The following is a 15489-nucleotide window of genomic DNA, read 5'->3' as shown; positions in this document are numbered from 1 at the left end:
CTTTCATTCATTCATTCCTTTTCTTTTCTTTTTTGAGACAGAGAGTCTCACTCTGTCACCCACGCTGGAGTGCAGTGGCCTGATCTCGGCTCACTGCAACCTCCGCCTCCCACGTTCAAGCAATTCTCCTGCCTCAGCCTCCCGAGTAGCTGGGACTACAGGCGCCCACCACCACACCCCACTAATTTTTGTATTTTTAGTAGAGATGAAGTTTCGCCATGTTGGCCAGGCTGGTCTCGAACTCCTGGGCTCAAGTCATCTGCCTGCATCAGCCTCCCAAAGTGCTGGGATTACAGGCGTGAGCTACTGTGCCCGGCCTTCTTTTTCTTTCTTTCTTCCTTCCTCCTTCCTCCTCCTTCTTCTTCTTCCTTCATTTGACTTTCAGGTCAAAGAGGTCTCTTTTTAAAAACTACACTGACTAGAACAGCCAGACTTGATGTGAGCCAAGTTTGTTCCAAGGCAAGCTTACACGCAGGGCTTTAAACAGCTTTCTCTGCTGCTCTGCATGTCACGACATGAACTGGCTGGGCAGGAATACCTTCCTGCCTCCTAGGCATTCTTGGTTTTCCATTATATTACACACACTTCTGAAAAAAGATGTTAACTACCTAACTTACAAGTTTCTCTCCTCTTTGTTGGAGTTCAGATTAGCACCTGGGGTCAATGCAGAAACAGCGCTCGGGGACAGGTTCTATGCCCCAATCCTGGGAGAGGCGAGTCCTTGCATGGTTAGAGAACAGGGCCTCCCAAACACTAGATGAGATGATGGAAAAATTCTCCATCCAGGGCAGGGTTTTACCATATATTTTGCCTGACAGCACTGCTCAGTGATTCTGACTCTTATCAATCCACAGATATTGGAGGTGAGCCTACTCTACTTGTATATTGTAGGTTGTCCACCCTCTGGGCTTGCCAGAGCCACAGGAGATAATCCTACTACAGGCATTGTTTACTGCAGCCAATCTACTGAGTCGAGGCTTCTCGGTCATTAACCCAACCCCAGGGAGTAACTGATTAGTACCGATTTTAAAATTTAAACCTGTTCGGGAGTTTCTTGGAATGCTGACCTCTTACCTCCGCTCCCTTATACATACGAAGTTTCTGAGCCACAGGAGCCGAAAGCTACGTTGCATTGCCCCAAACAGGGACAGACCAAAGTGGCTTTTTCCACTTGAAACTAAATACTAAGAATGAAGAGATCGGCTCTCGGGGGTCCCGGTTAAGCAGTTTCTCTGCCAACCCACAGCTGTCACTTGTGGCTTGTCTCCTGGCCTCCTTTCAGGTGTCCTGGCCTGAATCTGCTGTTAGGACAGAAAAAAAGTCCCTGGACGGGTCATATCCTCTGTAATCTGGCAGGAAAGCTAAAATTTGCGTGCTCCCATTCCTCGTTGTGTTTGTGTATCTGCTTCCTTGTTGGGAAGAGCCTACATCACAGTGTCCGGTGTAGGGGATTTTCACCATGACCTCACCCTCCTGCTGCCACTCGCTAATTCCGGCGCGGCCAAGCGTCCCCGAAGTCACATCACAGCCCAGGTGGAATGCACATGAGTGAGCCATTAAATGCCCCTGGTAGCACGTCTCAAGTGAACATCAACTCCAGTTCTTTCCCCTCACAGAGAGCCCTGGCAGGGGTCTGAAAATGCCAGAAAGAGCTGGAAGTGGGGGTGGACGACGTCTGGTTACCGTTCTGGGATTCGGAGACTAGAAGGTCAAGGGAGTCACTTTAAGAAAACACACCAGGCCAGGGCCTGGTGGCTCTGTCTGGAATCCCCGCACTGTGGGAGGCCGAGGCTAGAGGATCGCTTGAGCTCAGGAGTTCGAGACCAGCCTGGGCAACATAGGGGGGAGCCCCTGTATCTCAAAATAAATACAAAAAATTTAGCCGGGTGTGATGGCACACGCCTGTACTCCCAGCTACTCGGGAGGCTGAGGCGGGAGGATGGCTTGAACCTGGGAGGCGGAGGTTGCAGTGAGTCGAGATCGAGCCAATGCACTCCAGCCTGGGCGACAGGGTGAGACTCCGTCTCAAAAAAGAAAAAATAAAATGAAATAAAGAAAATGCACCAAAGGCCTGCCAGGCTCACGCCGGCTGTTCTGTTCGAATAACTTTCGAGTCCGTGGCCTCGAAATGGGTCGGGTGGGCGGTGACAGCGGGCAGCGGGCGCGCAACGCGGGAGAAAGGGAGGCTAAGTGGGAGCCCAAAGAACCGCGTCCGGGACCTGGTCTCCGGCCTCCCGGCCTTGGGGAAGGAGCCCTTCTGCCCACAAGTGGGCTCAGGCCATGAAAGGGAAACAGAAAGTCGGGCTCCCCAGCCTGGCCCATGTGACCGCGGTTCCTCAGCCCTCCCCGCGCGCGCCCGGCCGCGGCTGCGGGCGCGGGCACCCGAGCGACACACCGAGCTCGAGACTCGCCGCCCAGGGTGGGAGGCGGGGAAGCGGCCGCGGCGTGCGCGCGCGCCTCCGGGAGGCAGCGGGAGCGCGCACGCTCCGGGGCCACCGCCCCTCCGGGGCCGGGCCCGCCCTCCTTCCCTCCCTCCCTCCCCCGCTGTCCTGGCCCGCCCTGCCCGGCCCGCCCTGCGAGTCAGTTCGCTGGCTCCCTCCCTCCCTGGGCGCGCTCGGGCCGCCGCCGCGCTCCCCGCCCTCGAGCCTCGGTGCCGGAGCCGCCCGCCGCCGGAGGAGGAGGTGGAGGGAGCCGGAGGGGCCCGCCGAGGCGGCGGCGGCGGCGGCAAGATGGCGGACTTCCTGCCGTCGCGGTCCGTGCTGTCCGTGTGCTTCCCCGGCTGCCTGCTGACGAGTGGCGAGGCCGAGCAGCAACGCAAGTCCAAGGAGATCGACAAATGCCTGTCTCGGGAAAAGACCTATGTGAAGCGGCTGGTGAAGATCCTGCTGCTGGGCGCGGGCGAGAGCGGCAAGTCCACCTTCCTGAAGCAGATGCGGATCATCCACGGGCAGGACTTCGACCAGCGCGCGCGCGAGGAGTTCCGCCCCACCATCTACAGCAACGTGATCAAAGGTGCCGGGCCGGGAATGGGGGCCGGGGGTTAAGGGCAGGGGGGCTGGGGCGGCGGCGGGCGCGGGGCCGGGCACCGCCCTCGTCCGCTGTGTCGCTGGCGAAGGAACGGGCCCGGCGGGCGGGCTGGCGGGAAGGGGGCGCGCCCCGGGAACCGGCCCTGCCCGCCCGGGGTGCCCTCGCGCCCCAGGCGAGAGGATGCTCGGGGTCGCCCTGCTCTCCCGCTTGTCTCCCCGGTGGGCGTCACGGCCATTCCCCCACCCCCCACCTCGTCCTGGTCTTTCCCCCTGCGAGAGGGAAGTGGGGCGAGCTGGGTGCTGCCTCGGGGTGTGGGGAGACCTCTCCTGTCCTCCCCGCTGCGGATGAGGCAGGAACACCAACAGCAGCCCTAGCCGCTTCACCCCCATCCCCTGCTCGGGCGATGTGGGCCGAACCTCGCTACCCTGGCTGAGTGACCCGAGTCACATGGGGTCGCATGCGCTCCCAACTCCCTGCTTCCTTGGCCGTCTCCTAAGCAAGCGAGTTCTGGAACCGTCGCAATAAGGGAACCTTTTGCCCGAGACTTCTTGTCAAGGGCGTAGGGTGACAGCCTCCTTTTGGGCGAGAATATGAAACTTGAGGAGTGTCAGGTTGACTGTACTGGAATCAGGAGAGAGTGGACCCATACAGTTAGTATGAAAAAGTAGCATCTGTGCTTTTTCGCCCCAGTGTCACGGTCAGGTAGGATGTTTACGTGTAATTTCTGTGCAACACGTTCCACTCTCCTTTTCGCTAAGTAACTGGGGGCTGGCAGGAAGGGAGTACCACTGCTTCTATTTAGATGAAATGTAGTAGTAAGAAGACTGGCCTAAAAGTCATGTGGATCCTGTACAGATGGAGACAATGAATGAGTGTTGAGTTAGATAATTGGCTCTGCTCTTTATTGACAGTAGGTTTAAAATTAAACTTTGTTCTTAAGTGAAAAATAAACAAGTTGTTTATTTCTGGGCATTCAAAGAAATCGAAAAGATGGTTTTTGTCATTTGAAAGATAATTAACACTCATGTTTCTGCGTGTCAAGTATGTTCTATAGAAAAGGCATTTTGGCAAAATTTAGGTGCAGCGCCTGGTAACTCAGGTGCATCTGGATTTTATTTTATCTGGGGAGCAGTTTAGGAGTTTGCTACAGATTGCAGGTCTTTTTAAGTGGGATTTTTGTTCAGGAAGTACATAAGGGACTTCTGCATGTCACCCCCCCCCCCCCCCCACCAACCGCCTCGCGAGCTTCCAGCGTTTGGGTAAAGGAAAACTGCCTGAAGAGCCAGGCATTATGGAGTAATGAATTAGAGAGAATCACTAGACCACAGCCAGCTCTAGCCCTAGTACCTCTGCAGTTAAACTATAAAGAACAGTTGTATTTATCCTGCTGTAATGTTTAGCTCAAAACTAATTAAGGTCTCTTTCAAGGCTGCAGACTCTGCCTTGACAGTCCTTAATTGAAGGTACCTTTGTAACCTGATGCAGCTGAATTTAAGGAATTATGTTAATGAATAGCATCAACATGTTAACTGATTGTGAGCCTGGTAAACACCTCGTTCTTAATGTACACTGAGTTGTAAGTGTGATCTACGTTGAGCATTGATTATGAGATGATGTAAGTCATCAGGAATCTAGTTTTTTCAAGTTGACATGAAATTTGACAGTATAACAGTTTCTCAGGCTGGGCGTGGTGGCTCACTCCTGCAATCCCAGCACTTTGGGAGGCCAAAGTGGGAGGATGGCTTGAGCCCAGGAGTTCCAGACCAGCTGGGCTACATAGCCAGACCTCGTCTCTATTAAAAAACAAACAAACAAAAAAAAAAACAAAAAAAACCCACCCGTTTTTCAGTTATTCAGATGACTTCCTAATAGCCAAGTGACTGTTCAGATTGATCAAACTTAATAAAAGTAATAGATCAGTGATAGGAAAAATGAGTTTCAACTAACCTCTGTGAGTTGGAGTCCGATTTTGTATTATTTTGCAGTTGATCTTCCTCCCTTTTAGGGAAATTGAAGGCCATCCTGTAACTTAAACTGGATTGAAACTTGGGCTGGAAGAAGTTTTTAAATTTTGAATGTGTTGCTAGAAGACTCAATGTTGGGTTAGGGTGCCGAAGCAACAAACAGAACATGGAGCTATAGTAGTTGGTTCTTAGTGTTTCATAAATGAACATCTTTTAGGCTCGTAAAACCTTGGTTGTATCTGTTTTCTTCTGAGCTTGGACATTGTTGGTCTGTGCAGCATAACTTCTTTTTCTTTCTTGAGTTAGATTCTTTTTTGACTACCTTCTATCCTAGAAGTTATTTTATAAATTGGAACATGTTAAAAATCCTTCAGAAAGAGGAATTGTGCTAATAGTATTTGCTTTTCAAGGCTCTAATTTTAAGACAGTGAGCAACTGTTATTTTTTTTAACCTCTGAGAAGTTACATTTGTTTTCGATGTTGGTCTTCATTTTTGAAGAAGGTTTGTCTAGGTTAATTCAGAAGTATAAGGAAATAATACTGGAATAAAAACTTAATATGTAATGACTCCTCTCCATAATTTTTTTTTTCTTCTTTTTAAACAAAGGTATGAGGGTGCTGGTTGATGCTCGAGAGAAGCTTCATATTCCCTGGGGAGACAACTCAAACCAACAACATGGAGATAAGATGATGTCGTTTGATACCCGGGCCCCCTTGGCAGCCCAAGGAATGGTGGAAACAAGGGTTTTCTTACAATATCTTCCTGCTATAAGAGCATTATGGGCAGACAGCGGCATACAGAATGCCTATGACCGGCGTCGAGAATTTCAACTGGTAAGAGATTTGCTCTTTTAAAACGTGTGGTTTTATTTTAATGATGTTTAGTAATACAGGTTGCACATCCCTAATGCGAAAATTCGAAATGCTCCCAAATCTAAAAGTATTTGAGATGGAGGAACAGACTGAAAGGCTAAGGCACAGACCTAATGTGTCCTAGTCTCTAATGACTACGTGTAAAAATAGTGTATAAAATTACCTTTAGGCTACATATCTTAAGGTATATATGAAACATAAATGAATTTCTAATTTAGATTTGAGTCCCATTCCCAGCATATCTCATATGTATGCAGATATTTCAAAAATCTGAAAAAATTCAAAATTCAACACACTTCTGGTCCCAGGCATTCGGATAAGGGATACTCAACCTGTATCTGATTTTAGCACACTTTTTTCACTGACTTCCATAATTTAATGTATCTATCCAAAATTGTAGCCTCAGAAATTTGTTTTTTTGTTTTTGGGGGGTTTGTTTTGAGACGGAGTCTCTGTTGCCCAGGCTGGAGTGCAGTGGCGTGATCTTGGCCCACTGCAACCTCTGCCCCCAGGGTTCAAGCAACTCTCCTGCCTCAGCCTCCTGTGTAGCTGGGTCTATAGGCGCGTGCCACCACACCTAGCTAATTTTTGTCTTTTTAGTAGAGGCAGTTTCGCCATGTTGGCCAGGCTGATCTCGAACTCCTGACCTCAGGTGATGTGCCCACTTTGACCTCCCAAATTGCTGGCATTGTGCCAGGCATTTTTCCCCTTTTTTCTTTAACGAGACTACCCATAAAATGCTTTGTAGCTGTTACACAGCATTGAAGACAGGTTTGGAATAAAAGTATCCAATCCAGGTTAAAGATACAGAATACAGTTGAAACAAATTTTTAATCAAGTGTTTTGTAATTTAACTGTGAATGCTGTGATTGGGTTTTATTTGCCAAAAATCAGAAAGATTCCAGCAGTGATAGAAATCTAGACTGTGTGCAATTTGGAGGTAGTTCAGATCTGAAGTGTTTTACTCTAATATGATTAAAATGAAGTGACAGTTAAAAGTAAAACTGCTGGCTGGGCACGGTGGCTCATGCCTGTAATCCCAGCACTTTGGGAGTCTGAGGCGGGTGGATCACCTGATGTCAGAAGTTTGAAACCAGCCTGGCCAACATGGTGAAACACCGTCTCTTCTCAAAATACAAAAATTAGCCAGGTGTGGTGGCAGGCACCTGTAATCCCAGCTACTCAGGAGGCTGAGGCAGGAGACTCGCTTGAACTCTGGAAGCGGAGGTTGCGGTAAGCCGAGTTCGCGCCACTGCACTCCAGCCTGGGCAACAAGAGCAGAACTACATCTCCAAAAAAAAAATAAATAAGCTGCTTAGGAAGTTGTTTGATGATGTCACCAACATTAATCCACATTAATGGGTGTGGCTGCAAAGTGATGTACAACCAGCAGTCCTTGCTGTTATTATTTATACTTAGAAGCAGTCTTGCCTTTTAAAAGTTCCAGGAAAGTGTTCACGATAGCTTTTTATAAAACTGACACCTTAATTTTGACTATATCTGAATTATGGCTTTTATATCTGTCATTCAACTAGCATTTGATTATTTACCTTCTTGTATAGTTCTCTTCTATCATGTTTGCATCTTGTCTTTTCAAGTAATGTGTTTATTTCTGAAAGGCAGGGACTGTCTCACATTATTGTTAAAATTAAGTAGCTGCCAGTATTGCATATTGAAAATGATGAATTTAACTTGACAAATGACCTCCATCCAATTCCCAGATTTCTGGTTAGTTTTGTCCTTTGATCAATGTTTATTACTTTATTTTTGGTAGACTTGCTTGCATGAGTTCTTCCATATACCCCTTTCCATCGCCCATCACTCTACCTCCTGTTTTTTGTTTTTTTTGCATTTTTTTGAGAGAGAGTTTTGTTCTTGTTGCCCAGGCTGGAGTGCAGTGGCGCGATCTTGACTCACCTCCGCCTCCTGGGTTCAGGCGATTCTCCTGCCTCAGCCTCCCGAGTAGCTGAGATTACAGGCATGCGCCACCACGCCTGGCTAATTTTGTGTTTTTAGTAGAGACAGTGTTTCTCCATGTTGGTCAAGCTGGTCTCTAACTCCTGACCTCAGGTGATCTGCCTGCCTTGCCCTCCCAAAGTGCTGGGATTACAGGCGTGAGCCACTGTGCCTGGCCATCTACCTCCTGTTTTTAAGTGCTGCTTATTCTCCTTTCTTCTTAGTTCATTTTCTCAACAAACCACACACTTTCAACTCAATTTTGTCAGGCTGTATTCATCCTTCCAGGTCAGAGAAGAAACATTCATCTGTAATAAGCATACAGTGCATATGGATTAAATGAATAAATAAAGAACTGCATACCTGAAAGTTCTCTGTGGGGAAGTTCTGTATTTGCCCTAAGTCCATTTAATTAAAGTTGTGTTTCATGGACAGTTTTTTAATTTGGAAGCTGACGTCTAACTGTCTCACATCAGGACTGTCAAGTCCTCATTGTTGAGAAAGCATCCCTAAGTATATCTTTGTGATTAAGAACGAATAGGTAAAACCACTCAGGATGAGGACCTGCTTGTTGTTGACTTGAGCCAGTTGATCCTTAAGGAGCAAAGAAGTCCTCAAAGATGAGGAGAGATAAGTTCCAGAAATACTTTTTTCCATGATGAAAAGTAGAGACAAGAAAAGAGGAACAGAGCAAGACCTAATTTTAAACTTCTGGAGGACAGAGATTCTTTTTTCCTGAGTCTACGCTCAGCATTGTTTTTTGTTTTTTTGTTTTTGTTTTTTAAGAGAAGGTCTCACTGTTGCCCAGGCTGGAGTGCCCTGTTGTGATCATAGCTCACTGTAGACTCAACTCCTGGGCTCAAGTGATTCTCCAGCTTCAGTCTCTCAAGTAGCTAGGACTACAGGTGTGTGCCGTCACACCCAGCTAATTTAAAAAAAATTTTTGTAGAGACGGAGTCTTGCTGTGTTGCCAGTGCTGGTCTTGGACTCCTGACCTCAAGCAGTCCTCCTGCCTTGGCTTCCCAAAATGTTGGGATTATAGGCATGAGCCACTGTGCGTGGCTTCAGCATTGTTAATAGCACCTGACACATATAGATGCTCCATTATTATGTTGACTTAATGACTCTTAAACTCTTGGATGTGCTGTGGTGCTTGGCATAGTGTCAGGCACTGAGAAGGCACTTGGCTTACTTAAAATTTTCCTCAAAGTCATCATCAATTCCATCTACTCATCTACATGCAGCAGCTCCCCAAGTTCTGATTTTTCTACCTCTGTAATGTCTCTTGCATTCATTCCCTCCTTTCCTCTATTTTGTGTCCTGCTACCTCTTGCTTGGACTCCAAGGCAGTCTTGTTCAAACACAGCATTGGTTTGCTCAGAAAGCTTTGGTGGCTCACCATTGTCTTCAGAACAGAGCTCAGCTTTTTTGTGGGAGTCAAGACTCTAGCTAGCTTACCTGTGATTCCAGCAATATATTTCATTAGGCCACTGGACATACTCTGTAATCTCTTGATTCCCACATACCCTAATTTTTTGCTTCTATAGCTCTCGTCATGCGTAGTCCCTCTGCCAGAATTATTCTTTACCCTATCTGTTACTAGGTCTTACCCTTCACTTAATGTAGTGATAATCACACTAAATGTGGCCCATGGACCCCATGGACTGGAATGCTTGTTAAAACAAACAAGCAGATGCTCAGACTTCATACCTGAGGATCTGATTCTGGATTCTGGGATGGGACCCAGTGATCTGTGTTTTTAGCAAATAGCCATAGGTGGTTTGGATGAATTTGCTCCATGCCCCCTCCCTTTCCCCAGGAACAGTGCCTTAAGGGCTGTGTCTCTTTATTTGAAGCATCTCCAGTCTTCTTGGCTAGAATGGAGATCTCCGTGTCCTTTGCTTTCCCTAGCATGCTTACTCCTGTCACTCCTCACAGTACCCATTATGTGTGTTAGAGTCACAGCTTTCATGTGTGGCTGTCAGTCATGTAGAAGTCCTTTGGTATGCCTAGTTTGTCTTTTTCTCTCCCGCTAGCATAGTGCCTGACACTTTTATTTCCTTGTTTTTCAGACATTCTTAATTACAAAGATCTTCTAAAAAAATAAAATACCTGTAATCCCAGCTCTTTGGGAGGCTGGGGCAGGCAGATCACTTGAGGTCAGGAGTTGGAAACCAGCCTGGCTGACATGGTGAAACCCCATCTCTACCAAAAACCAAAACCAAAACCAAAAATTAGCCAGGCATGGTGGCATGTACCTGTAGTCCTGGCTACTCAGGAGACCGAGGCACGAGAATCGCTTGAACTCAGGAGGTGGAGGTTGCAGTGAGTGGAGATCATGCCACTGCACTCCAGCTTGAACGTCAGAGTGAGACCCTGTCTCAAAAAAATAAAAATTAAAAAATATATAATATAATTTAATTCTACATTAAGTTCCTTCTGGGAAATATGGATTATTTCTATAATAGTTTCCTAATTTTCTAGGAAGTGGACAGTTCTTGTGTAATTATAATTTTTATCTGGGGGGGTTGAAATGTGTTTTTGTTACGTTTAGCAACATATTTTTGAATTTTGGATAGGAAAGGTAAACATCAGAAGAAATAGAGGTTAGCAGATAAAATAACTAAAATTAAAATTAACCTTTTCGTTTCAACTAATGATTTGATTATTAAACTTATTAATGCAAATTAAAAACTGACAGGTTTTAAGGCCCTACATGACTTAACATTTTGCCTAAGATGAACAACTGCCCTTTAATCAATTTTCGGGACAAGGGATAGGGTGTTGATAACACAGCTTAGGTTTTTAGCAGACTACTCATTTGTTAGTAATAACTTTGGGTGTAAACATGAATGTTTTTCTTTCTAAGTTCCCAAAGGCAAACATTTCCTTTTTTGGTTAGTTCCATCATGGGTCAGCTAAATAGCTTACTGTGGAAAAGAAAAATATAAGATTCACATTCTTGTTATAACTTAAGGTACCTTTCTAGTTATTATAAATTAGCATACTGAGGATAATAGATTGTAAGAAGTGGCCTGTTTTAGTACTGAATTAAATATTTGAAATACTCTACTCTGGCTGTACATTCAACATAGCCTGCCACTGCACTTTTGAGTTACCCTGTCTTTAGAAAACCTTCTTATGTGACAATAGCTAGATAATTTGGTAACTCAGATGAATAAAGAGATGGGAGTCAGGGGTTGGCTGGATGATACAATTGGCGATATGGATGAAAACTGACAAAATGGCCAGGAGTCATTTCCAACTATTTTTTTTTTGTTTAATTTATATTCACTTATTGAGAAATATAAGCAACACTTGTTACGTAGGACAGGACAGTGTGTGTGACAGTGGGAGGAACATCCCACAGCTTCCTACTTTCTGTAAACAGTTTAACATTGTCAGCATTAATACAACTTCCTGTAATGGCCAGTCTGTCTTTGCAATTCCTGAAACCAAAGTGTTTTTGCTAATCATGGTACCTTCAGTTAGACTTAATTCTTTTCTTTTTGTGCTTGAGGTTACTCTTCTTGAAGCCGATAAGATAGTGTATTCATTAACACAGAGATTTACTCCCTCAATCTGTGTAACAAAGTAACCATTTAGCTCCATGATTGGCCTGTAAAAAGGGGAGGTCCAGCTAAGTATTCTAGAAACTTCAGTTTCAGCTAATTTTTTTTATTTATTTATTTGCACTGCAGCATGTATTGGAAATATAATACAATCAAGAGTCATTTGAAGCTCCTGTAGTCCCAGCTTCTGGGGAGACAGCAGGATTGCTTGAGCTCAAGAGTTCAAGTCCAATGTGGGCAACATAGTGAGGACAGCCCCCTCCCTCTTAAAAAAAAAAAAAAAGAATCAGAGTCATTTATTAATTAATGCTAATTTGGATTTGCTTTAAATATTAAAGAATTGCTACTTTCAGTTGTAAAATACTATGTTTCTTTTGGATGATTGGTCCATTTTCTCTATAAGTATAGTCAAGCAAGGACTTTGAGTTGCTAAAAACCTATTGGGTATCTTGATTCTAGGATTAGTGTTAAATATTTCATCCCATATAAAATAAAGATTATATATAACATTAGAGATAGTAGAGGTTTTTATCTTACTTTATTAATATTTTTTAGAGACAGAGTCTCACTCTGTTACACAGGCTGGAGTGCAGTGGTGTGATCATAGTTCACTGTAACCTTGGGACTCCTGGGCTCAAGTGATCCTCCTGCTTCAGCCTCCTAAAGTGCTGGGATTACAGTAGTGAGCCACCTCACCCAGCCAGAGATAGTAGAGATTTTAAAGTTGAGTTTAATTTCCTTTTGATGAAATTGATCAGATGTCAGAGTGGTTACATTTTATCCAAATCTTGTAAACCCAGAGCTTTATGTTTATTTACGTTAAAAATGAAGTTTTTTTTCTTTTTAATTTCTTTTTTAAAATTTCCATCAGTTCCTTTAAGTTTACACTTATAGTTTTAATACAACTTTGTGAGGTGTGTGTGCATGCACACATAGGTGGTATCACTTGTTGTATTCTATTATGTTGAAATTTTCATGTTCGCATTTTTTTGGGTGAAAACTTGACTGGCTGTAGGATGTCTGGGTTCTTGGTGCTAAAGCGGAATTGGAAAATACTGTGCTGCTTTCTATATTACCTTTTATTGCTAAACAAAGCTAGGGGCATAATAATTTATGATTCTCTGAAAATGTTTATTAAACAACTAAGAGATGGAACAAGTAAATAGTTTTGTTATGAAAAGTAGACTTTAGTTTCAGAACTCTTTACCTAGAGTGTGTACCTAACCCAGGAAAAAGGTTTGTGAGCTTACTTTAAAGAAAAGCATAATGGCCAAAGGACTCCTTGGATGAATGTTCCCTGCTTATCTTTCACAGATATGCGCAGCCAACCAGGTTGGGGTATCCAGTCCTCTTAGCCCAAAACAGGTGCCAGTTTCTTTCTTCAGAAAATTAATTCAGGCTGAGGAATGCTTGAGGCCAAGAATTCCAGAACGGCCTGGCCAACATAGCAAGATCCTGTCTCTACAAATAATTTTAAAAATTAGCCAAGCGCAGTGGCACGTGCCTGTAGTCCCACCTACTTGGGAGGTTGAGAGAAGGAGATTGCTTGAGCCCAGGAGTTTGAGGTTGCAGTGAGCTATGATAGCACCATTGCACTCCAGCCTGGCCGACAGAGTGAGATCCTGTCTCAAAAATAAATAAAAATAAAATTAATTCATAGTACTGATAATTATAATAATTGTTTAATATAATTATAATAATTGTTTAATATCTTACGTTTTATAACAACATTTGCTTTGCACTTTTCAAATCCCTATCACATTCATGATCATATAGTGCTATATTTAAAAAGGAGAAAGAATCCTGAAGTGTCAGGTCCACAAAAAAGCAAAACAAGATATACTGTTATCTGCATTTCACAGATTAAAAAATGGAGACTCAGAAAGATTCCTTGAGATGCTTCAGTTCACAGACCTAGTAAATAATAATAGAATAGACACCGCAGTCCCAATCTGCTGACTCCTAGTCCACAGCTCTGGCCACCAAACCATTTTACTAGCACTCAAACATGGCATCTGTGGAGCATTCTTCTTGTCTTTCATTCCCAACTTCTTCTGACCACCACCCATACATACAAATAATTAACACTCCCCTATTAAGTTTTAGCACATTATTTTAAGTGCATGTAAGGTTTTATTTAAGAATGTTTGGTGTTACACTGATAGTCACATAGTTATTTTTATATCCTGAACTTTCCTAATATCTTTGTACCATTTCTTCTTTCTTTATTATAGTAACGATATAAGTGATCTTAAGCAATGTTTAATAGTAAATTTACTAACTTTGAATGGTACATTTTATCCTAATCACTATTCAGCTTGGTAAAGGTTCAGTTTGAATCTTTACCTCCTTGAAAACTAACTGTAATAGTGATTCTCAACTGATGTTTCATCAGTGGAAACAGTTTGGTTTTTTTTGAGACAGTCTTGATCTGTTCCCCAGGCTGGAGTGCATGATCCCAGCTCATTGCATCTTCCACTTCCCAGGTTCAAGCCTTGACCCAGCCTCCCAAGTAATTGGGACTACAAGCGTGCACCACTATACCCAGCTAATTTTTGTATTTTTAGTAGAGATGGGGTTTCACCATGTTGGCCAGGCTGGTCTCGAACTCCTGACCTCAGGTAATCTGCACGTCTTAGCCTCCCAAAGTGCTGGGATGACAGGTGTGAGCCGCCATGCCTGGCTGAACACAGTTTTTAATGTATTCTGAAAAATAGAAGTTTAATGGCAACCAGTTAGCTGAAAGAGATTGCCAACATTTTTCTAGGACAGTGCCATCTTTAGTGCCTGTCTTCTATGTAATTGGTCAGATTTGCTTTTGTTTTAGAGAAGGGGACACCAGAACACTTTTTCTTTTCTTTTCTTTTTTTTTTTTTTTTTTTTGAGATGGAGTCTCACTTTGTTGCTCACGCTAGAGTGCAGTGGCGTGATCTTGGCTCACTGAAACCTCCACCTCCCAGGCTCAGCCAGTTCTCCTGCCTCAGCCTCCCGAGTACCTGGCATTACAGGTATGGGCCACCATGCCTGGCTAATTTTTGTATTTTTAGTAGAGACAGGGTTTCACCATGTTGGCCGGGCTCGTCTTGAACTCTTGACCTCAAGTGATCTGTCCGCCTTAGCCTCCCAAAATGTTGGGATTACAGGCGTGAGCCCAGCCTATTGTTAACTTTTTATGAACTCCTTTGAAATGCTTCTCATGTAATCATGTCACAGTTTTCATACTGCCTGTGAGCACTCGAGATTGCAATTTCTCACAAAGTTTTTTCTTTTTTTTTTTTTCCTTTTTTTTAAGAGATGGGGTTTTTGCTGGGTTGCCCAGGCTGGTCTTGAATTCCTGGGTTCGATTAATTCTCCCACCTTGGCCTCCCAAAGTGCTGGGACTACAGGCGTGAGCCACCACCGTGCCTGGCTTGTCACACATTTTTTTCCAGTTAAAAGTGACCTAATTTTTTTTAAGTGTGTATTTCTGGAAATTAGAAGTGATTTTTATTTCCCTGCTTGAAAGTATTTCGTTTTTCCCTAGCTATATACTATTCACCTTTGTCTATATTGTGAACCTATCTTGTTTACAAGATGCCTTTTATTCAAAAGAACTTGTTATAGCCACATTAGCAGAGCAGTATTAGAATGAGCTGATATGGATCAAGAAAATAGTTTTGTTTTGAGAACTGAACTTTAGTGCACTTGGCCAAAGTACCGATCTGTTGCGTTGATGGTAGCTATTTATCTTAATCTTCCAAATATAATCACTCTTCCTTTGGCAAAATGAACTGAAAGTATTTTTTCTTTTTTTTACTTTTTGAGACAGGGTCTTGCTCCGTTCCCCAGGCCAATGTGCAGTGGCACAGTCATGGCTTACTGTATGTAGCCTTGACCTCCCCAGCTCAAGCAACCTTCCCACCTCAATCTCCCGAGTAGCTGAGATTACTGGCTCATACTACCACACCCGGCTAGTTTTTTTGTTATTTTCAGAAATGAGGTCTCACTGTGTCGACCAGGGTGGCCTTGAACTCCTGGCCTCAAATGATTCTCCCATCTTGGCCTCCTGCAGTGCTGGGATTTCAGGCGTGACCACTGTGCCCAGCCTCGAAAGGATT

The 15489-nt window shown here is 44.2% G+C and overlaps 1 protein-coding gene across 2 annotated transcripts in view; it reads left to right on the top strand.

Annotated features, from left to right (window-relative positions):
* Nucleotides 1–2488: 2488 nt before the first annotated feature.
* The window catches only part of GNA13 (G protein subunit alpha 13), a 47505-nt gene continuing 34504 nt past the window's right edge, over nucleotides 2489–15489 (top strand). The window contains exons 1-2 of one of the 2 annotated variants that reach the window (XM_034942744.3): nucleotides 2489–3012; nucleotides 5599–5825. In XM_034942744.3, coding sequence (XP_034798635.1) covers nucleotides 2730–3012; nucleotides 5599–5825 — 510 coding nt within the window. In that variant the 5' untranslated portion in view covers nucleotides 2489–2729. Of the gene's footprint in view, nucleotides 3013–3134; nucleotides 3730–5598; nucleotides 5826–15489 lie in introns of those variants that run through there. The other variant, XM_063598789.1, reaches the window with a different exon arrangement.

The sequence above is a fragment of the Pan paniscus genome, chromosome 19 (assembly GCF_029289425.2).
Source record: "Pan paniscus chromosome 19, NHGRI_mPanPan1-v2.0_pri, whole genome shotgun sequence".
Lineage (NCBI taxonomy): Eukaryota > Metazoa > Chordata > Mammalia > Primates > Hominidae > Pan > Pan paniscus.
The sequence above is the reverse complement of the archived record's forward strand: the minus strand, read 5'-3'. Positions and strand labels throughout refer to the sequence as shown.